Source organism: Plectrocnemia conspersa, unplaced genomic scaffold, assembly GCF_051122295.1.
Source record: "Plectrocnemia conspersa isolate PC_06_02 unplaced genomic scaffold, ASM5112229v1 ptg000013l, whole genome shotgun sequence".
Classification (NCBI taxonomy): Eukaryota; Metazoa; Arthropoda; class Insecta; order Trichoptera; family Polycentropodidae; genus Plectrocnemia; species Plectrocnemia conspersa.
Window position 1 is genome coordinate 14,640,345 of NW_028277177.1, and position 26,283 is coordinate 14,666,627.

Genomic DNA, 26,283 nt, shown 5'->3' on the forward strand with positions numbered 1-26,283 from the left:
TTGCGTTAAACGATATTAATTTGAAATATTCGATGCCAATGATTCTATCCAAACTCGTTTCGGCTATGATTTCCAAAACTAGATATTTAACAGTTAAACCATTTGCTTACTTAAAATATATTTAAGATATATTGTACAACTCATGTTTTGTTATCATTTAAAGCAAGAAGAGATACACACATCATGTTTCGCAAATTATTCTGTAATTTAAATTCCATATGCGCAGTTAGCACGGTTTCCAAAATATAGAATTAATAATAATTAAAACCAACTCCAGGATGTAAGATTGGCGTCACAAATTTAATCGTGTTTACGTTCCAAACCTTTGATAATTTTGATACGTAGTTAAATTACCAAGACGGTGATTATTTGTATTTTATACTTACGTATGAGAGACAACAGTTTGGAAAACACTGTAAAGAATTACTTCTCGAGCAGAGAGCGGCATTCCGGTTGTGATCGCACAACCGGGAGGTTGTGTTGTTTTGATTGAATAATCATATAAATAATAATAATAATACAATGTCTACGTTGACTTTTTACGTGAACGGGAAGAAGGTTAGTAGTTTACCGTTATGATAATCTAACTTAACAATTATATATAAGATATTGTTAATATCAGTATTAAAAGTCGATACGCAATTAGTTCCTAAATTAAATGAACACATGCCACACGTGTGTACCACCATTCTTTTAAAGTGTTAGTTATACATAAAAGATAAGGATAAACGAATTCATACTCAAATATCAAGGGCACCTTAAATTCAGTTCTCTAAATGTTTTATATTTATTTGGGTATATGGTACTAATTCAGATAAGCCACACTACAACACTTCAATTAAATAAGTTAGGATGAAGTAAAATTATTTATAATATTGTACTTAATTTATTTACATCTTTATTATTTTTGAGTTACTAATGCATTACGTAAATAACGAAATGAATAATGATAATACATATCTTTTATCAGTTCATTGCTATCAAGTTAAATATAGCGTCGATTTTATCAGTCATAAACATTGAACTATTATAATATGTATTTGATTAAATCAGTGGCGTAGCTAGGGTATGTGCCGCCCGGAGCGATCCTTAAAATTGCCCCCCCCCCCCCATAGCTACGCCACTGGATATAATATATTTCCTGAATGTTATTATCATTTCTCAAATATTGATGCTTACGCCACAGCATCACAATAATATTTTTATCGTTTATTTATATGAACAAATCGATAAACTCTTCAATGGGTTATCTTGCTATAAACTGTTATTTTTAAGGAAGTTACTTCATATATTGAAAAGTTTATTATGACTTTTTTAGCTTAGTTAATTTGAATAAATTAAAATATATTAGTAGTAATTTTTCTATTGATTTTTTTAATAATTTACAAAAATATAATATTATTTTATTTTATAACAGTAACGTATAAAATGAAACTACTACAAATAAACACGCAAAAACTTACCAAGAATCATACTATTGTAATTTATGGCTCCATATGATATATAATTCAGGATTAATCTTACTATGATTTATTATTATAATAATTAACTGTTTTATTTTATTTTTACGTGATTCATATATATTGGATGCTTAGCATTAAAAAATGTTTTATCAAGTACAGTATTATTTATCATGATCTTTATTCATTGATATTATTTGATACGTAATACATGCCATAAATTGATATGTATACATCATTATGTTGCACTTCAGCCTTATCCAGTTGGAAACATCAATGTCATTTACATATCTTAATACCTGACATCACTTTCGGAGCTTAGAACTTTTCATCTAGTGATGAAGAGCCTTGGTTCTTCCCAGCCCAAGCGCGAATTTCTCACTCATTCCTATACCTTTGACGCCTGTGAACTGCGGACGCGGGAATGAGCTTGTTTGACATTAAAAATTTAGAAAAGGTCTTTCAAAGCCCCACGAAGAGCAAGGTCGCACGCGAATAAGAAAAACGCCGATTTCCTGAGGGGGAGAATAGACGTTTGTTGACGGCGTGGAAGTCCATTTATATATTTATTTAAGTTTTATTATGTCCGAAGCATGGTCGCACTATAGTAACAGTTGCATGACGGGCACTTCTTCTAAGCGAACTTGACAGATAAGCAACGGCCGGCGCTGCCTCGTGCACCGTTCACTCATTTTTATATTCTAAACGTGTAACTATATTTCAATAAAATCCCGTCACCAAAACGTCATCATTCGGGGTGATCAGCCATAATAGTTTGGTATTTTCTCTCCATTAATGAAATCTTCCATGCGTCTATCGGCTTTATTTTAATGTCATTGTATTGTATATTAAAGGGTTAACTAGTAAGCAGTTATGTTTATTTTCGAAAGTATTGAAAGTTTGGAACATTTCATTCGATCTAAACACAATGGTAGATTGTTACATCATCAAATGGATGATAAACTGTTGAATATTTCGCCAAAATGCTGCAACCATTTAGATATCTACTGAAGATTTTTCTATTTTCGCTTCTAAACTCACTCGGTATAAATACTCCGCCTATCTTAAATACAAGAACAATGCAATAAAAATAGCACTAATAATAATATTAACTACCTACATTATGTACAATAGTAATTTTTAATATTTACAGATTGAAGAAGTTAACCCAGATCCTGAATGGACGTTGCTGTTTTATTTGAGGAAAAAACTCGGACTATGTGGCACTAAATTAGGATGTGGCGAGGGAGGATGTGGTGCTTGCACTGTTATGGTTTCAAAATACGATCGACAAGAGAAGAAGCCAATGTATTATTTTTTGCTATTTAACGGTTATCAAATAACAAACTATGTGTTTACTTTAAAAACTACATATTGCTATCGATACATATCATAAACTTGTAGAACAAGCTTTGATAATTCTATAAGCGAGATCACATTTCACAAAACCAGTTACGATAATTATTGTGTATCTCCATCCCTGACGCATCAGCAATATTCATATGGTTATCCATAGTAAACACAAACTTTAATATGTTATATAACATTAGAAAATTCTTCTTAATTTCAGAATTCCAATTTTATGGTCATAAAAATATTTAACTGCGTATTATTCTCAGTTGCTTTGTATAATATAATTATTATACTTAATCATAGACAATTTTTTTTAAAAGTATTTCAATCTTCAAGCACATATGTGCACGACGGATTGAGAATTGAAGCCCTCTGAAGCGAAAAGACAAATCGCTAGGAATCAATGTGATTCTGGAAACGAACACATTATCGCCTTTAAATTTGCCAGTCAGTATCGTTGTCTCAATCACATATGAAAATATGTATTCACTTCTTTCATAACATAACATACTCCATTTTTGGTAAATTCTAAATTTTTGAACTACATAATAGGGCTACTAACCTTAAGAGATAGTTTTTGTTGTAGTAATAAACTTTAATTTAAGTAATTTAAAATCTCAACTGAACATTGCTTTAATCGGGAAATTAATTTTATCTATTTTTACATTGATTGACAAAAAGCATCAAATAAAAACGATAAATAAAACAGATTTAATTGTATTTGTGTTTATTTACATTTTTCAGTCATTTAGCAGTCAACGCATGTCTTGCACCAGTGTGTGCTATGCACGGTTTGGCCGTCACGACGATTGAAGGCATAGGCTCGACCAAAACCCGTCTTCATCCGGCTCAAGAGAGAATCGCAAAGGCTCACGGTTCACAATGTGGATTTTGTACTCCTGGAATTGTAATGTCAATGTATACATTACTAAGATCGAAACCGAAACTCACCATCGAGGATTTAGAAGTTGCTTTTCAAGGAAACCTCTGTCGGTGCACTGGATACAGGCCTATCATTGAAGGTTATAAATCGTTCATAGAAGATTGGGAACTCAATAGAGTTCCATCATCTACAGTCAACGGCTGCGCAAAAGGCGATAAGTGTTGCAAAGTAACAGGAAATAGTTGTGAGCCTGATGAACCGGATGATCTATTCATTGCTAAAAATTTTATCCCATACGATTCTTCACAAGAGCCAATTTTTCCTCCTGAACTAATGCTGAATCAAAAGTATGATGCAGAAAATCTTACTTTTAACAAAAATAAAGTAGCATTCTATAGACCGACGTCTTTAGAAGAACTTTTGCAATTGAAACATCAACATAATAATGCTAAGATCGTTACTGGAAACACTGAAGTGGGCATTGAAGTAAAATTCAAAGGTTTTCAATATCCCGTAATAATAAACCCGAGTCAAGTAAAAGAGTTGAACAATATTTCGGTAATGGAACACGGAGTCATCTTCGGTGCATCAGTTACACTATCTACCATGGAAGATAAACTAAAATCCTTAATAGAAACTCTTCCTTTGTATAAAACAAAGATATTCAAAGCTATTGTAGATATGTTGCATTGGTTTGCAGGCAAACAGATCAGAAACGTTTCAGCAGTCGGAGGCAATATAATGACGGGTAGTCCAATCTCCGATTTGAACCCGATATTCATGGCAGCGAATGCAGAATTACATTTAAAGAGCCAATCAGGAGAAAGAAAAATTTCAATGGATCATACTTTCTTCACCGGATACAGAAAAAACGCAGTTAGTTCTGATGAAATTTTGGTATCAATTACGATTCCATACACAAGAATTAATCAGCATTTTAAAGCATACAAACAAGCTAAGAGGAGAGATGACGACATTGCAATCGTAAACATGGCTTTAAACGTTGGATTTAAAGAAGATTTGAAGATATCTGAACTTACAATTGCATTTGGCGGTATGGCTCCAGTGACTACTATAGCTAGAGAGACTTGTAAACTTTTGATTGGAGAATATTGGAATGAGAATATGGTACAAAAAGCTCATGCTACTCTTTTGAATGAACTAAATTTAGATCCAGCAGCTCCAGGTGGAATGATTAGATACAGACAGTCTCTTACTTTAAGTCTGTTCTTTAAAGCGTTCATTGAAATATCACAAGATATTTCAACTACGATGACCAATAAAGACATTGTATCCGCTCGCGACAAGAGTGCAATTGGAGGTTTTAAACACAATGCTATGAAAAGTTCCCAATATTTCATGATTCCGTCAGACAAACAATCACAAACTGATCCAGTGGGACGTCCAATCGTTCACATGTCAGCTTTAAAACAAGCAACAGGGGAAGCTGTATACGTTGATGATATGCCGCCGATCGAAGGCGAATTATATCTCGCTTTGGTATTGAGTACTAGACCTCATGCGAAATTAATATCGATTGACGAATCAGAAGCAATGAAAATGGATGGAGTAGTAGCGTTTTATTCGGCGAAGGATTTGGATGAAAAAAGTAATCACACTGGACCCATATATCACGACGAAGAAGTTTTCAGATCTAAACTGGTTCAAAGTCAAGGACAAGTATTGGGAGCTATAGTTGCGATTGATCAAACTACAGCTCAAAGAGCTGCTAAAGCCGTTAAAGTAACTTATGAAAACATTGAACCCGTTATAATTAGTATTGAAGATGCAATTAAACAAAACTCATATTATCCGGGATATCCGGTAGCTCTAGAGAGAGGAAAAACAGCTGAAGCTATGGTAGGTGCAGATCACATAATAGAGGAAGATATGAGAGTCGGTGGGCAGGAACATTTCTATTTGGAGACTCAGGTTGCTAGAGCAGTTCCCAAAAAGGAGGACGATGAAATGGAAATATTTTATTCGGGACAACATCCAACTGAAATCAGTGTAAGTAATAAAAATATATATAAATTATATAAATAAATATAATTAATTTCTATACATTTAGAAACTGGTAGCAAATATGCTCGGTGTGCATATAAATAGAATTTATTCAAGAGTGAAAAGAATAGGAGGTGGTTTCGGAGGAAAGGAATCACGCTCAATACTAGTAGCTCTACCGGTTGCTTTCGCTGCACATAAGCTTCAAAAACCTGTACGCTGTATGTTGGATAGAGACGAAGATATGTTAATAACAGGAAATAGACATCCTTTCTATTTCAAATATAAAATTGGGGTGATGAAAGATGGAACCATTGTAGCAGCCGACATAGCAATGTATAACAATGCCGGATATTCGTTTGATCTATCGTCATCGGTAAGAATTTCATAGTTAAAAAATATACATTTTTATGTAGTACTTATATATCATAATTTTAACAATTTAGGTACTCGAAAGAGCAATATGCTTGTGTGATAATGCTTATTTTGTTCCAAACATAAAAATAACTGGATATTTATGCAAAACAAACTTGCCGTCAAACACAGCTTTTAGAGGATTCGGCGGACCACAAGGAATGATGTTTATGGAAAACGCAATCCGTAACATTGCGTACAAGCTCAAGATGGATCCGATTGAGATTACGACCAAAAACTTTTACAAGGAAGGCCAATTGACTCATTACAATCAAGAACTTTCTTATTGCACACTCCAACGTTGTTGGGATGAATGCATAGTTAAATCTGATTATCATAAAAGAAAAGCCGAAATCGATGACTATAACAGGTATGAAATTCATATTTAAACTAAAACAGCATTTTATTATATTTACAATTTTTCGAGCTTTCCTCATAAATATTTCTTTAGAGATTGAAAGCTAATTAGGATGAAAGATTGAAGTGTGGTAGTCGTTCTAAATTCTCTTAAACCACATTCCAAATACGCTTACCTACTTATATTATACCCTAAGGGCCCATACGCACTGTCGGCTAGCCGCCGGTGACTGTACTTTATATGGTTTTAAATGGGTGCATACGCACGCAGGCGCCGAGTCGCCGGAGCGTCAGCCGCGATCCTGTGCAGAGGTGATGCACCGGCGACTTGCCTGTCGCGGCAACCTATAAAAGCATGGGTTTAGATGAGTGCATTCGCACGAGGAGCGACTTTCGAGGCGACTTATACATCATTCACACAAAATGGCTTCAACACAGAAAAGCTCATCGTAGAAATTGAATCCCGAATTGTTTACTATAATTTTATATGAATATTGATAACGAAAAAAAAATATTGTGAAATAATATGTATAATTATATTATATTATTTCTTGCTTCTCGATTTATTTAATGAATTTAGCATCTAAAAAAATTGTGTGTGATATATACATTTATATTTCATACGGGGAAATTGAATATTATATTGAAATTAAAATAATATTTTTTTCTCTTTAAAATTAATATTGCGAGTTGCTCGGCTTAGCCGCCTAGCCTAGTTACCTACGTTTTTGAGCCGGCGGCTAGCCGACAGTGCGTATGGGCCCTTAGACAATAAAACAAAGAGTTTACATTCAATTTCTTTTGTTCTATTAACTTTTAGACCCAATAACTCAGCTTGTTTCTAACTAAATTAAATATTTTTCTAGTCAAAATTGGTGGAAAAAACGCGGCATTTGCATACTACCAACCAAATTTGGAATTGCATTCTCCATCAATTTTTTGAACCAAGCCGGAGCGCTTATACATGTCTATACCGATGGAAGCGTCTTATTAAGTCACGCAGGAACAGAAATGGGACAAGGCCTACATACTAAAATGCTTCAAGTAGCATCTCGAGTGCTAAACATTGACATTTCTAAAATCTACATATCAGACACTTCAACAGACAAAGTACCAAACACATCTCCGACAGCTGCTTCTGTAAGTTCAGATCTGAACGGAATGGCAGTCATAAACGCATGTAACATAATAATGGAGAGATTGAAGCCGTTTATGGAAAAATGTCCAGATGACAAATGGGAAGATTGGGTTTCACGGGCGTATTTGAATTGCGTCAGCCTGTCGGCTGCTGGATATTACTATACACCTGGAATCGGATACGATTTAGCAACAAATACCGGAAGACCATATAACTACTTTTCATATGGAGCAGCATGTTCGGAAGTCGAAATTGACTGTTTGACTGGAGACCATCGTGTGATTAGAACTGATATTGTCATGGATGTTGGAGAGAGTCTAAATCCTGCAATCGATGTCGGGCAGATTGAGGGAGCTTTTATTCAAGGATATGGTCTTTTTACGATGGAGGAGCTCATCTATTCGCCGACAGGAACGCTTTACAGCAGAGGTCCTGGTGCTTACAAGCTGCCTGGTTTTTCTGATATACCAGAAGAATTCAACGTATCGCTTCTCAAAGGTGCTCCTAATCCGAGGGCAGTTTATTCATCAAAGGTATTTGCCTATAATGCAATAAAAACTAATCAATTTCAATCTAACATAAAATATAATATTTATAGGCAGTTGGAGAGCCACCACTTTTCTTAGCAGCTGCAGTATTTTATGCCATCAAAGAAGCCATAAAAGCATACAGAAAGCTAAATGGAAAATATGATGACTTTAAATTTTATTCTCCGGCTACCGCTGAAAATATTCGAATGGCTTGTGAAGATTCAATAACATCCAAGGTACTTTTTATCAACCTATTTATTAAAAACTTTATATGAAAAATAAATATTTTTTAATAATTTTCAATTACAGGTAAAACAATATAAAGAAGGAACTTATACTCCTTGGAATGTAGCGCCTTAAAGTTAATTGTGCTTTTAATAATTATTTTATATTGTTGATCTAGCTTAGAATGTATTTCTATAATTATATATAATTGTTATGAAAAAAAGATTTTTCGAAAGTTGAAATCTCTTGAAGCAAAAATTTTTATTAAAAAAATAACATTTACTATCGAAAACAACTGATATTAAATTGATATATAAAATATCATTATATTATAAAATGTTATGTGTAGCAATTAATATTTTTGTTATTATTTTTTATTTGCATGCCTTCTGAGTATAAGTAAGATTTTACCTACATAGTAATTATGCATATTTGGGTAATAAGATCAAATTTATACTCTAGAGCTGGGGTAGTCAGCCCGCGGCCCGCATGCAGGCCCGCCTTAAACATTTTTCCAGCCTGCGAGATTCATCACACTTTTACAAAATATAATTATTTTATAATCGTCAATACACAATAGACAATTTTTCACTCCAAAAATATGTCTACAGTGTATCTAAATCTAATATGGAGATATGTACTTTTATATATGGCCTGCGGAGTTATGATGCATTTCCAAAGCGGCCCACAAGATCATTTGGGCTGGCACCCCTGCTCTAGAATCTAGACTGCTCATAGAATTGATATAATGTATGTATGTGTATACTCTCAGTGTAAGGATGAGCTTTGTTACAAAATAAAAACAATCGTTTATAGATAATGAACATGAAATGTTTATATAAAAATAATTTTATTCCTTTTACAAAATATAAATTTATATTAAATAAGACTTGTATACTGCGACATGTGCACTACGAGGCGACGGAAACTTATTTTAAAAATAAACATTAAGTATAATACATAACTACATGTCTATAGTTAAAACGTAGTATCGCATATCTCTATCATCGAAAGAAGAAATTGATTTATCGTCGAAACTAAAAGTATCTAAACAAGAACTAACATTTTAAATCATCGATCGTCAACAGATTTGAAGAATCGAAATTCGACAAGCTCGTATAAAATTTGAAGACTCTTTTTAAATATGAAAATATTATAAATTCATCTTAGGTTTGTATATTTACAACTATAGTTTCTTAAAAATATTAGAATCGAAATTAACGCATATTTTTGGGCGAATAGCGATGATTTAAAATTACTAAAAACCATCACTAAACTCCACGGAAAAATATTTTTCATATGTACATTTCCAATACATACAAGTACATATTTAAAATAACTATCTTTAAAAGATAAGCTAGTTATTTTATATTTAAATATAACCCTCCAGTTTTAAAAAAAACTTGTCAAAAAATTAAATTTAAATAGTAAAAATTAATTTTCTCAAAAAATATCATTCAAACCGCCAGGGAATAAAAAACCGAAAAATTCTGGCTAAATATACACAATAATATAATCGATATACATAAACTGCGATTATGCTTCTGTAACTGATGAATTTCATAATTCAATTCCTCCCCTTATAATGATGATATTATAAATTAAAAAAATAGATAAAAAAAATTCAAAAGTCCATCTCGCAAAACTTGACTTATCTCATAAAGTATAATAAGGTATTTCTTCGACAATGGAGTCATCAACCAACGGGTCCCGTCTCACGATCTGCGTCTGGGCTGCGCGATAAAGCAGGAGACGTCCGCCGCAGCTCCGAGAAGACTTCTCGGGCGCCGACGGCTAACGGATCGGGCGGTGCTTCTGCGGCTGTTTTTGCGCCTGGCGAATCTCGTCCGCCACCACCGTCCTGCTCCTCTAAGAACCTATCCATGTAATCGGTGTGACCGGGGTGTAGGGTATATTTTTTCTTCTCTAAGCGAGCTTTGTTAGCGAACACGTCGTGTCGCTCGGTCTTCTTCCAGATGTAGTAGAATTGAACGAGTTCTCCGACAGAACGTGTGCGCACTTTATGCTGACGAATCAGGTGAAAATCCTTGCCATGCGCTTTTAGGCCGTTCTCGAAATTGCGACACTCTTCTTCAGACCAGAGGCCGGCAGGCGCTTGAGGAGTTTCATTAGCCGACATACGACGGCGGCGTAAAGCTTCTTCGACATTATGGCCACACTGTTGAAGGAGAAAGAGGGCTTGTTCGTCATCTCGGAGTTGCTCGCCAGTAGGAACAGCAGCAACGCCGAAGCCAACAGGGGCTAGAGCTCTCACACGACACATGTAATCTTCAGTGGCACCTTCGTCGATGCCGCCGGGGTTCCAAAGTAACTTGTCTTCGTTCTCGTAGGGCAGCGCATCGTCATAACTGCAGAGGCCCTCGGGTATCCAAGCTTGATAATCGCTACCGACCATAATGGTCTTTTTCCAGTCTTCCTCTTCAGGACTATAATCACAATCGTCTTCTTCTTCTGAAGGCGGTCGTGATACAGAGCGTAGAAAGCGCGAAGGTTCAGTACCCCCGACTGGATCAGCATATAATTGTCTCAGAGCTGAACCTTCGGCTACGGCGCCGTCTCCGTCCCCTTCACCGTCGCCTTCGGCCTCAGCCTCGACCTCTTCCTCATGCTCTTCTTCCTCTACAGGAGCGGAGCATTCCATCGGTTCAGCTTCTGCTACCACAGCAGTACTGCTAGCATTTTCCCCATCTCGATCATACCTAGAGATCAAAGAGAAACAACATTAGTTGAAAAAGTAAACTTAATAATTTACATTGTAGTTTGATTTATGCTTTTAAACTTTGTAACATATGAATAAACAATAAAGAAAAAATATATAAGTACATCGTTAGTATATCGTACCCAGAACTAAAATTTTTACAATTACGCTAAATGATACTATTTTCCTGTTCTTTATTCCAATTTGAATTATTTTAACATGTTTATATTATTTTACACTTATGTGTGTATATTATTTTTACACCTAACCAACCTTATTATATGAATATATTATTTTTACTCTTAACCCTTTGCACTCGTAATCGTTTTTGTACTAGGTAGGCGGTAGCCAACTCGGGAAAAATTAAAAATGTTTAATTATTATTAAAAAATTGAATTATATATGTAGAGCATAAATATTAATAAACTAATACGAAACACGAAGAAATCAAAACAAATACTTGCATTTCTCTCAAGTACCATTGGTTGACATTTTGAAATATTTATGGAACCGAAAAATGTTTAAGCTATAAATAGATATACAAATAACAAAGACATGCCGCTCAGTTTTAGATATATCTACCTGCGAACGAAGAAAGCTTACATCGCTCACAGAAATACAAAATTGTACCGTTTTCCCACAATTAAAAAAATCCACAAGATATATCTATATTTATATAAACTAATGTTAGGTATATTTTTAAAAACTAAAATACGTTCGTGTCATATTATTTTTTATATTTCTTAATTAAAAATAGACAAAAATTTTAATGAGTGTATGGTACATATTTCTTTGCAATTTTATATATTCCAGCTAATAATGCATAAATAGCATCTTTTTATATAAAAATAAATAAAGTGATGCATGAAAAAGAGCACTAGGTTTAATAATATGAGGGATGTTGATTTATTATAAATTAAAGAAACAAATATGGACAAATATTTATTTTTTATTTTTCCTTAATCCGCAAGTTATATTAGTATACCAACTCATCAGTGTAAAACGATCGAAAATAATCAATAAGTTGAATACAGCTTGCGGGAACTTGCGGTCACACCCCTTTAGGGCTACAAACCTTAAACCATAATAAATTTAATAAGTATGTTTTACCCACATTAGTTTTTGTAACCTGCCGACTGAAATTTAGCCCTTTGCAATCGGATGTCACCGCGTTTTTCCATTCCGCTCGGAATGCATTTCATATGGAACACCTCAATGGCATAATTAACGTTGTTTTTCTTTTAAAACCTTGCAATTTCTTTATTGTGAGTATTTTATAAATAAATATATTATTCGTAATAATCAATAACAAAAAGATAATAATTAATGTGGTAATGAACATGCTTATCTTTTAACGAATGCTGTTTATTTTATCAATGACAAACTTTTTCAGGTAATAAATATATGTTATTACTATGGCTTATTTATTTTTAATTTTCTTATATTTATTTTGAATTTGAGTCAGAGTTGTGAAACACCAACTGACTCCGACTTCCCTTTATTATTTTCTTTAACATGTTGAGTGCGCCATAAAGAGTTCATTTTCCACGCTTAAAATAATCAAATCTGATTCAAGAGCTTCTATAAACGTTGACATATTAGAAGCAATAATTTTTTTATGATCTACAATAATTCAGTTTAAATCACGGATGGAAAAGATTAAATTTAGATTTAGTATTATTAAAGATTTATGATTAGATTTAGTCAACCTCGCAAAGTAAAACCAATGAAACAAGGTTTATCCCGTGCGAGTATAATTATTAAATTTAAATTTTATATTTATTTTCGAAAATCCCCCCCTCCCCCAATGACGTACCTGTTTAAAATTCGTGAAAACCTCAAAAGCAATAAAATTATGCAGTCGCAGTGGAAACACTAGGTTATCTAGTGTTCATAATAATACTTGATAACTGAGGCCAACGGGTCGTTTTTTTCCCGCATGATCTGAGAAAATGGGCTGTTTCGCGAGAACTTTGCGCAACATACAAGTTGAGTTATAACAAAAAGATATGATAACTTTTGAATTAAACGGAATTAAAAAACAAAAATTTATCAAATGTTCTGCATTATATTCGTTCATATACTAAAATTATTTTATCAGTGGTTTTCAATCTGTGGGTTGCATAAAATACTAGTTAAAATCATAAAATTTTCTTTATTCTACTATATTTTGCATTTTTCTGGACAAATTACCCCCCCCCCCCCATGACGTCCTGACCTAGGTTTCATGTGTCAGGACCAGTGCTCTACCTGAAGCTGCCGAGAGGATGGGACATCGATGACTGGTTGAGATCAGTGACATAGCCAGGATTTTGCCAAGGATTCTTTACAAATGAACATCATATATATATATAAAGTAAACAAAAAATTCTTGGATAGTTTACCGTTTCCAAGGAGAGGAGGGAGGTTGAATCCTTATAAATAATGCATTACAGTTTTACATTATGTATGGCAAAAAGCAGCAAGGGCATACGAGGAGAAAGCGGCCCTAGCTCTATCTGTTATATTCCAAGATAATGGCTACATTGCGAATGATCCAGCTATCCTCTAACGATAAAAGAAAAACGATAGTCAACAAGTTGCAGCGTATCAAATTAAATGAGACAAAATCATTACAAATAGAAGAATTTAACAGTTACCGACAATGATCAACAAAGAAGCGGTACAAGTACCTCGTCATTATCTTGGACGTGATTTTATAGTGTTATCGGAAAAAAGACACGACTGTAGTAGTAAATAACAATACCCATAGAGCTTGAGCAGATCTTCGAGCGGCATGTCGCCTTCCTTCCGCAGGCTTGAGAGCTCGGCGCAGGGATCCTGACGTTCGACCGCGGCCAGTGCTTCTTCCTCGTCTAAAGTGCGCTCGTCGTCGAAGTCGTCTACCATCATTTCGACGGTGGGCTCGAAGACGCCCCCGTCGGCGGGCGGGCCTTGCGGGGGCGCCCTCGGGCCCGCCAGCCCCGGCGGCGTCGCCTTCTTCACCGTTCCCATGGCGACGGCATGCCCGTGCCAGTCGGGCTGCGACGGCGCCCGGTCTCGGCTCCCGCCTGACGGTCGTCGACGCCGCCCGGGAGGACGGCCGTGTGGATCCAAAGCGACGATGCGATGTCCCTCGGCGCTAAAACGGAGCTAACCGCTTTTTAGCTCCTTAAATACAAATATATTTTATTCATAGTATCGTGACCTAATATTTTTTATTCTGTTCTATTTTATATTTATTCAAAGTCAAGGTTTAAATAATTTTTAACAGTTAGCATTGTTTCTGTTCTCACTTTTAAAGTTATATGAATAGTAAGACTTACTTTTTAAATAGAACGTGTAAAAAATATATTTAATTTTAGTTTTACGCTTTAGCACTCACAAATTCAATTATTATTTCGAAATAAAGCAGATAGATTTCTGTCCACAAAAATGTGTAAATGCGATGATAACTTATTAATAGGACCGACCCGAGAATTTTCAGCGCCCCGGTTTCTAAAAAAAGGCTATATGGTAAAGTTTTGTATATTTAATATGATGGCTAGATTTAAAAAATATCACATGAAAACACTAAAAAGAAGATGTCTTATAAAGTATTAAATTTCTTTATTTATTTCGATTTTCTTTGAAAATATATTCTTCTAATCCATTTTGTTACATTTCTATATAACTTAAGCAAAAATCAAATAGAAGATTAAAGAACTATTTCAAATTCTGCAATATTTTATTTTTCTTTGAATTTTTTTAAAATCGACGAGAACTGACATACAGTTTTTGTAAACACATATTAAATTAGGCTCTTAATTAATGATGTTGGTCCACGAGTTTTATTGTAAGTCTGACGGACCGAGGTTGTGTTAATTTAAACTAGTCAAACTGTATCGAACAGAAAAGAAAATTAATAATATTTTCCTGAAAAAAATAATTCGTTGAAAGAATATGCTTACGCTTAATTGGCAGCGCAAATATATTTAGTATATATATCTAGTAACGCAAATAAGTAAAATATTCGGAAGCAAAGTTCCGAAAAATACAAAATGTCAACGATTGTGACGACTTAAATCTTAAGCTGAAATCAAATGTTGCTTCGAAAATTAAAATGATATAAAAATTTGGCCTATACGTTAGCTCACCTATTGTTAGCTTCTCGCGCGACGGCGCTAACCGGTCGCTCGACGTAGGACAGCCGCTCTTCGTTGACGTTGCGGAGTTAGCTGCTCCAGCGGGCGGATGCCGCCTTCTTATTCCCTCGAGTTCGGAAGTTGCGTATAATGGATCAGCGAAAATCTTAAGGGCGTCAAGATGGGGCAGAAGACGCCAGGCTGGCGACTGCTCCTGCTGTTGACGGCTCTAATCCTGCCGGCGGCCGAAAGCCTGCGAGTGTCGGGCACCTTCCGACCCGAGGAGTTCTTCAAGTTTCTCGCCAAGTTCGGCTTTCAAAAGACGGACGCCCACTCGCGCAGAGAGTCCTTCGGATATATCTACGGGAACGCGACGGCCGACGTCCAGATCGGCGCAGACGGAGAGGGAGAAGCGGGAGTCACGCTGGCCGTGCTGGACAGAGCTCTCTTTTTGCAGTTGTACGGAACTCGAAACGAACCGGGCTCCGCCACTGCGGCCTGTCGGCGGATGTTCTCCGTCGCCGGTCCCGAAGCTTACGACTCGAGGTGCGCCCCCAAAGGCCAAGACTACCTCAGACGAGTGCCATGTCCTAAAGGCGGCCTATGTCCAGACGAAGACTCTCCTCAGAACGTACTGCCCAAAAATCAGTTCACATATGTTATCCAAAATCTTAGACAGCCTAGGTAAATATAACTCTATTTGTAGTTTGATTTCATTATTACACATTGTGTATACTAAACTATCAATCGTCGAAACCTTTCTCTAATCTGTCACATTTCTTAATAAATATATTGGTACATGAAAATATCACAAGAGTCATAACCGATTTCTTTTATTAATTATTTATTAAATTTAAAAATAAAATTGCTCGTATATCAAAATCCGCTGTATTTCGATTTTTTGTATCAATTCAGATACTCCCAATATTTTTTTATAAAATGAATACTCTAATTTATTTCTATTATTTTCTATAGAAATAATAGGGTTAACGCGACCAATAAAATAATTTTAATCATGTTTTCTTTTAATTTTGCATTGCGGAAAAAACTAGAAAAACTGCCCATTTTTAAAAAAACAATCCGTCGATTAAGTGTTATGTGTTTGTCTTATCTAATGTATAAAGTTTATTAAAACTGAGCAGACAGATTATATACAATTTTTTTATGTAAATATTTTGGTCTTGTTGCTTTATTTATGAATCATATTGCAGATTTTGGTACGTGTCGATGGTCGCTTGTTATCGAAACAAAACAACGTGTCAATGGGAGTACTACAACAGAACGTCCATCTACGGCGACAACAAAACCTCTCACGTCGGTTTCAGCGAGCTGAAATACGACTTCTGGATGGTGAACGGGAATCCCAATTATTCCGCCTTCAACGCATTACTGTTTCAATTCTCGTTTGACAGACAGAACACAGTCGAATTGTACTTACTGTTTTGGGCGTGCTATGTGATTTTAGTTCCTTTGCAAATTTATGCTGTGAGGTACGATATTCTTGACCAATCACACTTTTTAATTTTGTTAGAAATGAATGATTTACTAAACAACTTTATTTATAGGAGTCAAAAACACCCAATAACAAGATTGTTTACGTGCAGTTTACTATTGGAATTTGTGGCGTTGTGTTTTATTTTGGTACACGTCATAAAGTTTGCGTTCGACGGAGTAGGCGTTGTAGACTTACAGATTGCTGGAGATATTCTGGATATACTAAGTAGAGTAAGTGTTTTTAGTTTGCTTTTAAACTTATGTGAAGATGTTTTCTAAATATTTTTTTATTTATATAGACAGCGTTTATGTTGTTACTATTGTTATTGGCAAAAGGATGGGCTGTCACTCGTATTGAGTTAACTTGGAAGCCTTTGGTGTTTGGAATTTGGTTGTGCTATGGAGTGATACACATTCTATTGTATATATGGAATATGGTAAGTTTGTATATGTTTTAAAATGTAATACTAATTAGCGGAAAGTACATAAAAGTAGTGTTAATAATAATAATTATTTTATATTTTATAGACGGAAGTAGATATAATTGAAGAGATTGACGAATATCAAACGTGGCCTGGGTGGCTCATGCTTACTTTTAGAGTATTAATTATGTTTTGGTTCATATACGAACTCAGGTTTGTTTTTATATTTCTATAATATTACATATACGTATGAACCACGTTTTAAATTTAATCTTTTATTTCAGAAATACCATGCTTTACGAGCATAACATGGTGAAACTAAACTTCTTGCTACACTTTGGTGCTTCCAGTTTAGTGTGGTTTATTTATTTACCAGTGATAGCACTTATAGCGTTACAAATTAGTCCTCTATGGAGATTTAAATTTCTAGTTGGTGAGTTGTCGTTAATGATGTGTATTTTTAAGTGAAGTTATATTTTCACTAGTGTAAATATAATTTCACTTGTCAATATTTGTGAAACTGTATTTATTCACTGCTCAGATGATCCGATACACATATGTTCGGAACATTTAGTTGCCCTACAACTATGTATTAAAAATATAATTTAATTCAAAGGTGCTAGTGGAATCATATGCTGTTCAAACTCTAAACTAAACCCAACTTGACCCAATAAAAATCCTAAAAATAACTAGTTTTAGAACTTTCAGTTTACGACAGTGAGCGCCTATCAGTTAAATTATGTTTTCACTAGTAAAAATATATTCAGATATGTCTTCACTGTAACATATATAATGTTCACCAATATGTCATGTTTTAATGATTGTGTTACTTTCAGGAATAACGTATTCCGCAGATTGTTTAGCTTTTTCTGTTATGGCGCACTTACTGTGGCCTACGAGGTCGGAACAGTATCTATTGTTAACCTCGTCTAACTATACTGGTGAGTTTTAATTGATTATAATAAGTTCTTGCCCTTTTCTAAGTGATCAAATATGATCTTTGATTAGAAAAATGTAAAATGTAATATTTTTTTGCAATTTTCTCAGGAATGGAAGAGTTAGATGAGTTCAACGAGTCACCACACGTGGTACACGGAGCCAACGACAGTTCAAGCGCACCGTTAAACGTTCAGCACGACACAGACGGTGCCATGTTGAGAGAAAATGTGAGCATGGATAACGTAGACGACGACGAAGTTATATTTTCGGCTCTCCAAATAAACAGTTCGAATCACAAAACAATACCTTCTAACAATTTATATGAATAAGTTTCCTTTATGTGTTTCGAAGGATCGTATATAGGTCAAAAGTCATATAACACGATTGTGAAAGTTGTTTTTTTAATATGAAGTGTAGAATCGCTACATATATGACTAAATATATTAGATAATAGTTAATCAATCGAGTGTTTGTCAATGTTATCTTATTTTATCTTTCGTTATATATTATTGTCATGACAGCTTTTGTTTTGTCTTTGTACTAGAATTAATACTCTATAATTTAACCGTATGATGTGTCACAAATTTTGAATATTAAGTAGCTATGAAATAATTTTTAAATTTGGCAATGTGCAGTTACTATATTTTTTTTTTAAATTGATAGATTATATAAATGTAGTGGCATACTTTTTTATAATAGAATCTCTAAATTTGAGTTTAGATTCAATTTATTCGGCAGTAGTATTTTGATAAAATAGTTATGTACTTATATTTGAAATTAATTGTATAAAAATACATTCCAAATTGATTTATTTACGTATATTATTATATTCATATCATTGATACAAATGCATACATACAATTTAAATGTCTAGTCTGAAAACAGGAAATTGTAGCTGTGTCATTAAATTTACTATTCTTTAATATGAAATAATTTCTAAAAGGATAACGTGCTAACGGTTTGTGTATATATCTATACTACGTTGAAAGATTTAATTAAGAAAATCAAAGTGCCAATAGAACACCAGTTACATAAACAAGTTTGAAGATAAAAGTTTCTCATCTTAAAAAAAATCTGAAATCATGATTGAGATTACTGTGTTTAGTATTATTATCTTGAAACTATTTTATTAATTATGAAACGTACCTGGATAAAATAAGAATTTAAATTGTGTCTTTTTAAGAATTAATCGACGCGAATGACAATTTTAATTCAATACACATTGTTCTTGTATAAAAGTTAATTTTTATCACAAAATCTTACAGTACTTAAGGTGTATTATTTGTTTATTAGGTTTTAAATAGAAAAATATAAATATTATCATACAAGAATAATACGTAAGGTCAATATAGATGTCAATTTATTAAAGTGTAATGAAATATTCAATATTTCAATTTTATTAAATATATCGAAAAAGAGTGTATTATATGTTATTATTTTGTGATAATATGTTACTAATTATAGTTATTATTTTTATTTTGCTCAATCGTCAAAGCTTTTAAATCTATACTATCTTTTATTATGTCATGTTGTTAAACGAAACGGTTTTAGCAATGTTTATATTTTTAATAATTAACCTTGTGATACTATTTCTATTTTTTATGATTTTTGCACAATCGAGGCTATTTTAATTTGGGTAGTGTTAAATAGACAAGTCACAAATCACATTGGGACGAATTAAATTTTATACTCAAATGGGCGTTAATGGTTTCGTTTTATTGTTATACGATACTTGTACGTATCACTCTGAAATTATGAATATAAACTATTTTATGTAATCCATAAGTGAACAATATAATATTTTATAATGAAATATTTTTTATTTACTACTAAATAATATAATACGTGTCTTTCGACTATTTTATATTTATAGGTAAAGAATAAATTATATCACATATAGCAATGTAAGTCGACCGATAGTTTCAATATGCGCTTAAGCATAGTTATCATAACATTGCAGGGTCATATGAACATTTGATACTTTATCATAATGTCGAATTTTATATAAAAAAAATGTAATGCAGCACTAATTTATTTGTATTTTTTATAGGGACCATTGAAGTAATTATGTTTTCAATGGATATTACAGTATTTTTCAAATTCAACTACTACTGTTATTATTAAGGAATATTTAAAATTGTTACATTTACGTTTCTTTAATGTTCATTACACACAACACCTGTGCCAAAAATGTATAAACAATAAATGCGCTATAAAAATGTAAATATACTATTCAAAACTAAATTATCTTATTTCACTTTGTTAAATTTATTACGGAACATATCATTTGGATAAGACTGATACTACTTTTATACTATGTTGTATATAATACATACACGTGTGATCTTATTTAAAATTGCCAAATCACAAATACGATATATTTGTACTGTACCTTCAAATTTCTGCTTCTCTGTGTATAATATATTTATATATATATATGTAATAATATGTATGAATTACAAGTTTATTGTCAGTAGTTGACTTTTCTTCTAGGATTACTGTTATATTTTACATAGACAATTATTTTATCGGAAGACATGTTGATAAATGGAAGTGTATAAAGAGTAGTGATACTTCAAAAATATATATATACGTTTTTTTAATTTTTAACGGTATTCAACACACTACTTAGCTTTTTGAAATGTAAGGGCTTGCATATCGCGCATTTTTATTTTTCTCTCGCATCTTTATTGTGGAGGCCATCGCCTCAGGCATAGTTTGGACCTTATCTCAGCTGCTGCAGACTTTTCAGCTGCGTCGTCTTTCATTCGATCTTATGATGAAAGATGCGAGAAAGAAAAGGCGCAATATGCAAGCCCTCACATCTCAAAAAGCTAAGTAGGATTTGAATCCCGTTACAAATTTAAATACCATCATAAAAAACACGTTAATTAAAAAATCATACATCTCCACTTCAGGATTCTAAATCAACTTTTAATTTAATATATTTTTATGCAAGTCCACAGTTTTAAGTCTGGTTAATTTTCTGATTTCCTATGTTATCAATTTTTAACAGAAAAGCAAAAATGTATTATTTTTTAACCTATTTTATTGATTAAAATTTAGTGATGAAATAAAAATATCTGCTAGTTGTTCTTCATACACTTTTCAATTCATTGTTTTAGTCACTACACCACTATATTCATTATATTGTTATAGATTTCATAAGTTATATGATTTTATTCATACTTTGTTCTCTTCGTTCAACAAAACATTTGCAAGAGTTACTTTTTTATCCTTGCACTCAATACCGTTATTAAAATTATCAGACGTATCACTATGCATTTTTGACATGTGCTGTCTCACTTGCGCCAAAGAGCTGCACCCTTTACCACATATTTGACATATATGAGGTTTTTCTCCAGTGTGAATCAACATGTGCTGGTTTCTAAAATCAAACATATCTCTTAATCTTATTAAAAAATAAATCATTCTAAAAGTTTGTCTCATTAAAAAGTAGCAAAATTTAGATTTAGTAACAAGCTTTCCCATCACATAATTTTGTCTACGGCAGAAAAAATTCAGAACATCATTTAAATATTTATCTAAAAATATACATTGAATGATTTTAAATACACAGTATACTTGCGCCAATCAATTTATATTCAAAAGAAGAAGCTGCAGATTATTTATTTTACTTAATTGACAAGATAATGGATAAAGAATAAGCTGCTAGTTGTCCAGGCGAGTTTTTAAATTTTCTGAATCCAAGATGAAACAAAGAAACAACACACATTAACACTAGTTCGTAGTCCTATTATGCTGCTAAAGCATACAGATCCATTATAACTCTGTAATAATATGCAGTTGGTTGTGAACACATATATGATCGAAGCAACGTTATTGACTGGCAAATTTACAGGCGAAATGTGTTGATTCATAATCGAAAATCATGGATATTGAAGGGTATAAAAGCTAGTATTCATATAAAAATAAAATATATATATTTTACCTATGACTGGACGTGGTAAATCGCTTCTGGCATATAGTACACTGGTATGGTCTTTCTCCCGTGTGCGTTCTCATGTGAAGGGTTACATCTTCTGATCTGTAAAATAGTAATTTCAATGTGAATTTAATTTCTAAATTGATTAAAAAGATTGTAAATATACCTTGCGAAAGATTTTCCACAGACTGAACACAAATACGGTTTTTCTCCTGTGTGTGTTCTCGAATGGTAGGTGAGAGTAGATGAAGATGCAAAGCTCTTGTTGCATATCGAACAAAAATATGGTTTCACTCCAGTGTGAGTTCTCATGTGTAACGATAGATTTGAAGACTATACAATTGAAAATTCAATACATCACAAATACATTCTGGCAAAAAACTGGTAAATTAAAGCTTAAAGTCATATAAAATCATAAATAAATACTAGTAATGGGCATGGCAACTGTTTAAAAAAAGGAATGTTCTAAAATAATGTTCATTTAAGTCTCGCATAAAAGTAAACGATTTTACAAATAAAAATGTCACTTTACGGTTTAAAATGAGGAATGGACAAAAGGTCAGAAATATAAAACGCCAATTCAAATCACATAAATTAAAGCGCGAACATTACTCAAGGCATGGGTCTTACTACTAACATCATGTCACATGCAACATAGAGAAGAAGACAGATTAACATATAAAAACTAAACCCGGCACTTGCACGTGTGAATTGTACAGCCAATAATGTAAAAAAAGTGCAGTGACTATGGTCACCCAATATGGCCTTTTCTATATTGGTCAACCCAATGGACTGCCATACAAGAATTATGAAAGTCCAAAAGCTAAGGATTTTTGGGTAAAGGTTCATGCTTTAGAAATCCACCTCAAACACTTAAGCCTTAATGATTATTTATGAGTTTGATGGTAGTACAAATTATATTAATCATTTACACCATATAATACATACCTGAATAAACTTTTTTCCGCAAATATTGCAAATGTACGGTTTCTCGCCAGTGTGCGTACGTAGATGAGTAGTGAGCGTCGAGGAATGCGTAAATCTAAATATAAAATTTCATACAAATCACATCGACATTATAAATTCGATTGATTTACCTTTTAGAGCAAAATATGCACTGATGAGGTTTATCTTGGTTGTGTGTCTTTATGTGCGATGCGAGCAAACGTTGATCTGTGAAAGCCTTTGAACAATGCTCACAAGTAAACGGTTTTTCTCCTGTATGTTTCCTCACATGTATTGCCAAATAGTGTGAATCTTGATAGCCTTTGCCACAAGTTAGGCATACATGATTTCTTTCCTTCATGAGTCCACCGTGCCTTTAATAATATAAATGATATATTATTTATATAAAAGCATAATTTAAATAAAAATTAACAATAACCTTTTTATATGTTTATTTAATGAGCCAGATTCTGTAAACTCTTTAGAACATATGTGACATTTAAAAGCTTTCCATAGCATATGAATTTTTATATGTCGTTTCAACATTCGCATACCTATTAATTAAACATAACATGTAAGAAAATGTAATAGAATCATATTTTTTTATCAATAACTCTTACGTAAAAATTCTTTATTGCATACACTACATTGCAAATTTCCATCTGTAGAATGCGTTGACATATGGACTGTTAAGTCGTTTACATTCATAAACCCTTCATCGCATTGTTCGCATGGATACTTCTTTGCATTTTCGTCAGGAATACTTCGTTTAGAATGTACTAGATATTTTTTTATATTATCAATAAATATAATATACAAATTATTAATAAATGTATTTATGAGGGATGTTTACAAAGTTAAAGAATATTGTTTTACTGGCGAGTCTACTGAATCAAAAAGTACCGAATACCTTTGTATCTATTGATTTTTAACGATAGATCGATTCTTAAAGCTGAACAACACAGTAATCAACTAAGAAAATATTGCTGTTGTGCAAAATACAGTGATGTATTATACAATAGATATGTTATTATTCAGGAGATTTCTAACGAGTTCTAGAAAAGTAGACTGATTTAAAATTATAAAGTTTATGTTAGTTTAGACAAGATCATAAAAGATTCTCTAATAAAGCTTATTTCACATCAGGAAAAGTGCAAAGTCTTTATAGGGATTATGTTGAAAAATGCAGTATTAACTTTGAAGAATTGCGAATAAATTACAGATAATTCCTGGAACTGTAAACATCCCTCATATTATATAAATCAATACATAATTTCTTAACATACCAGTTTTATTTTTAATATTACATATGATGACTGTATTTGGTATAGTTAATTTATTGCATTCGTTGCTCTCTTCTTTTTGATTTTTTACTATTGAATTATGTAACCACTCTGAGTTATCTGCTTCTGGGATATCATCTCGTCTTTCTAAATCCTCTTGTAATGCTGCCAGAGCATTTTCGACTAGATTGCATTCTGGTTCTAAATCCAATTCAGGACAATCTATGAAACCTATAAATTAAAATATTTTAATTCAGATATAATAAAGTAAGTATAAACTATATTATATTTACCGGTGGTATCATCATCTTCTGAAGGCTGATTAGATATTTTAGCAAAATCATCAGTAGTACCAAGAAGTTCATTATCCTCACTAAACGGTGTCAAGATGATTTCCTAAAGAATAAATATTATCATTATCTCTATTTTATTTTAAAAAAATTATGAATTAAATACCTGTCTAAGATATTTTTCTGAGTTTGATTCAGACGCATCAATTTTTTCTAAATTTACTTCATCAATCTCCTAAAAATAAAATGAATAAAAAAGTATATGATGTAAAATGCACACAAATTTAGTTGTACCTGAAGATTCGACGGTAAAAATCCATCTAAGACGTATTGTCTCAAAATGGCATCAGATTTTTCGCACAACTGTTTAAACGTATACAATCTGTTCACTTGCCTCAAACACTGTAAACAAATAAAATCTGGCATTCCATCACCTTGCAAAAATTGAATTGATGAACAATATAACAGCATATCGGCAATAGAAGTGTCTAAAAGTGATCTCATATCCTTTTTTACGTTCAAACAAGTTCTACAAACTGATGATAGTGGAATTCCATAGTTTGTGTTAAACGTTTCCATTTTATTTCATATCAGTTGTAATATAGCAATACAATAGTTAGACGATAAAATGTTCTTCAACTAATTTGTTTAGCTACAGCTGTCAAAACGTGATCAGTTTTTAATTCACCTTTGGCCATAATAAGCAATAACGTGACTATTATACCTCAAGTTGCGTCGACAAATGTACATAGGAGAGCACTTTTTCAAGCTGCTAGTAAAAAATGTACAAAATCCGAAGTTTCTATAAAAACTTTGTTTTTGCGAGCCACGTAATTACCACCTACTGAATTGAATTTTCGTGTTTCTTTTATTTATTTGAATACCCATAACACATAAGAAAAAGGACGAGTACCAGTATCGAATAGAGAGGCTAAAAAATAAACAAAGTAACAAACAAAATTAGATTTCTTTACAAAACTGACTGAAACAAGATTGTCACCAATTAAAAACTCGCGTAAAACCAGAAACTTCTTGATAAATGAAACAATATCAATATATTACAACAAAAAAGAGACAAAAATATTTATAGGTCGTCGAACTTAATACAAGGCTTATCGATCACATACAAGATTTTCGAAATAACAATATAGATCAAATTTTCATAAAGGTGATACATTGAACATTAAACCCAAACCAGATAAAAGAAAATATAATAAAAAGAAAATGACAGATCAATGAATAGCAGAGTTTAGATTTCAATAAAATGTCGTGTTACAGTCTTATAGATGATGTAATAATTGGAAAAACATTTTTACTGCATTTGACAGATTGCGGAAGATTTATTTGTCATGCGGGAAAGATTTAATTTGATTATCAATAAAAAATAAAACGAGAAGGAATAATATTGTCGGCGGTATACCCATAAATGGACAAAAGCCGACTGTAAAGACCACAGTAGTGCGGTAAGTAGGTAGTTCAGGTTTGGCTCGACCGTTGGCCATAACTGATATGTTAAGTATTTTATAAATTAATCAGGATATTCAACAATTTTATTTATTTATTTATTAAAATTATAACCATCGTGACCTGACAGGCAAACCTAATGCGTCACGATAGTCAAAAGTACTAATACATCATAATACATACAAATATAAACAAGACAAAACAACAGACACAAATCACCTCAACAGGTGTGCATTGTCCCATACGAACTGAACCAAAACTCCATATGTGCAAGAGAAAATGTCAATATTACTATGGACAGAATTGAGCAGATA

General features: G+C 32.9%; 4 protein-coding genes across 4 annotated transcripts; 2 read left to right on the forward strand and 2 right to left on the reverse strand.

The window, feature by feature from the left end:
- The first annotated feature begins 446 nt into the window (after window positions 1-446).
- Window positions 447-9,188, forward strand: ry (xanthine dehydrogenase rosy). The gene is made up of 8 exons (XM_088201586.1): window positions 447-558; window positions 2,614-2,768; window positions 3,558-5,706; window positions 5,768-6,076; window positions 6,147-6,484; window positions 7,338-8,142; window positions 8,208-8,375; window positions 8,449-9,188. The coding sequence occupies exons 1-8, from the start codon at window positions 523-525 to the stop codon at window positions 8,497-8,499; spliced, it is 4,011 nt and encodes a 1,336-aa protein (XP_088057712.1). The 5' UTR covers window positions 447-522; the 3' UTR covers window positions 8,500-9,188.
- On the reverse strand, window positions 9,174-14,177 carry LOC148227374 (mesoderm induction early response protein 1). The gene is made up of 2 exons (XM_088201587.1): window positions 13,830-14,177; window positions 9,174-11,084 (listed from the first exon to the last, which is right to left on the reverse strand). Exons 1-2 carry the CDS (start codon window positions 14,075-14,077, stop codon window positions 10,061-10,063), a joined length of 1,272 nt encoding a protein of 423 aa, XP_088057713.1. The 5' UTR covers window positions 14,078-14,177; the 3' UTR covers window positions 9,174-10,060.
- Window positions 14,178-15,235: 1,058 nt separating this feature from the next.
- LOC148227375 (integral membrane protein GPR180-like) lies at window positions 15,236-20,285 on the forward strand. The gene is made up of 8 exons (XM_088202266.1): window positions 15,236-15,870; window positions 16,398-16,676; window positions 16,752-16,911; window positions 16,980-17,117; window positions 17,209-17,315; window positions 17,387-17,535; window positions 17,939-18,043; window positions 18,150-20,285. The coding sequence occupies exons 1-8, from the start codon at window positions 15,368-15,370 to the stop codon at window positions 18,368-18,370; spliced, it is 1,662 nt and encodes a 553-aa protein (XP_088058392.1). The 5' UTR covers window positions 15,236-15,367; the 3' UTR covers window positions 18,371-20,285.
- A 664-nt stretch (window positions 20,286-20,949) lies between these two features.
- On the reverse strand, window positions 20,950-25,937 carry LOC148227376 (uncharacterized). Its single transcript, XM_088202264.1, has 11 exons — window positions 24,800-25,937; window positions 24,672-24,740; window positions 24,509-24,611; window positions 24,219-24,446; window positions 23,553-23,711; window positions 23,372-23,486; window positions 23,085-23,306; window positions 22,936-23,029; window positions 22,154-22,320; window positions 21,994-22,089; window positions 20,950-21,429 (listed from the first exon to the last, which is right to left on the reverse strand). Exons 1-11 carry the CDS (start codon window positions 25,082-25,084, stop codon window positions 21,225-21,227), a joined length of 1,743 nt encoding a protein of 580 aa, XP_088058390.1. The 5' UTR covers window positions 25,085-25,937; the 3' UTR covers window positions 20,950-21,224.
- Between the last annotated feature and the right edge of the window lie 346 nt (window positions 25,938-26,283).

Coding starts and splice junctions, on each gene's coding strand:
- ry (XM_088201586.1), top strand. CDS start 523: ATGTCTACGTTGACTTTTTACGTGAACGGGAAGAAG. Junction 2,769..3,557: donor CGACAAGAGAAGAAGCCAAT/GTATTATTTTTT, acceptor TACATTTTTCAG/TCATTTAGCAGTCAACGCAT. Junction 5,707..5,767: donor AACATCCAACTGAAATCAGT/GTAAGTAATAAA, acceptor CTATACATTTAG/AAACTGGTAGCAAATATGCT.
- LOC148227374 (XM_088201587.1), bottom strand. CDS start 14,077: ATGGGAACGGTGAAGAAGGCGACGCCGCCGGGGCTGGCGGGCCCGAGG. Junction 11,085..13,829: donor GATCTGCTCAAGCTCTATGG/GTATTGTTATTT, acceptor TTTGATCTCTAG/GTATGATCGAGATGGGGAAA.
- LOC148227375 (XM_088202266.1), top strand. CDS start 15,368: ATGGGGCAGAAGACGCCAGGCTGGCGACTGCTCCTGCTGTTGACGGCT. Junction 17,316..17,386: donor TGGTTCATATACGAACTCAG/GTTTGTTTTTAT, acceptor CTTTTATTTCAG/AAATACCATGCTTTACGAGC. Junction 17,536..17,938: donor GAGATTTAAATTTCTAGTTG/GTGAGTTGTCGT, acceptor TGTTACTTTCAG/GAATAACGTATTCCGCAGAT.
- LOC148227376 (XM_088202264.1), bottom strand. CDS start 25,084: ATGGAAACGTTTAACACAAACTATGGAATTCCACTATCATCAGTTTGT. Junction 23,487..23,552: donor ATGCAATAAAGAATTTTTAC/GTAAGAGTTATT, acceptor TTTAATTAATAG/GTATGCGAATGTTGAAACGA. Junction 23,030..23,084: donor TGCATATTTTGCTCTAAAAG/GTAAATCAATCG, acceptor TTTTATATTTAG/ATTTACGCATTCCTCGACGC.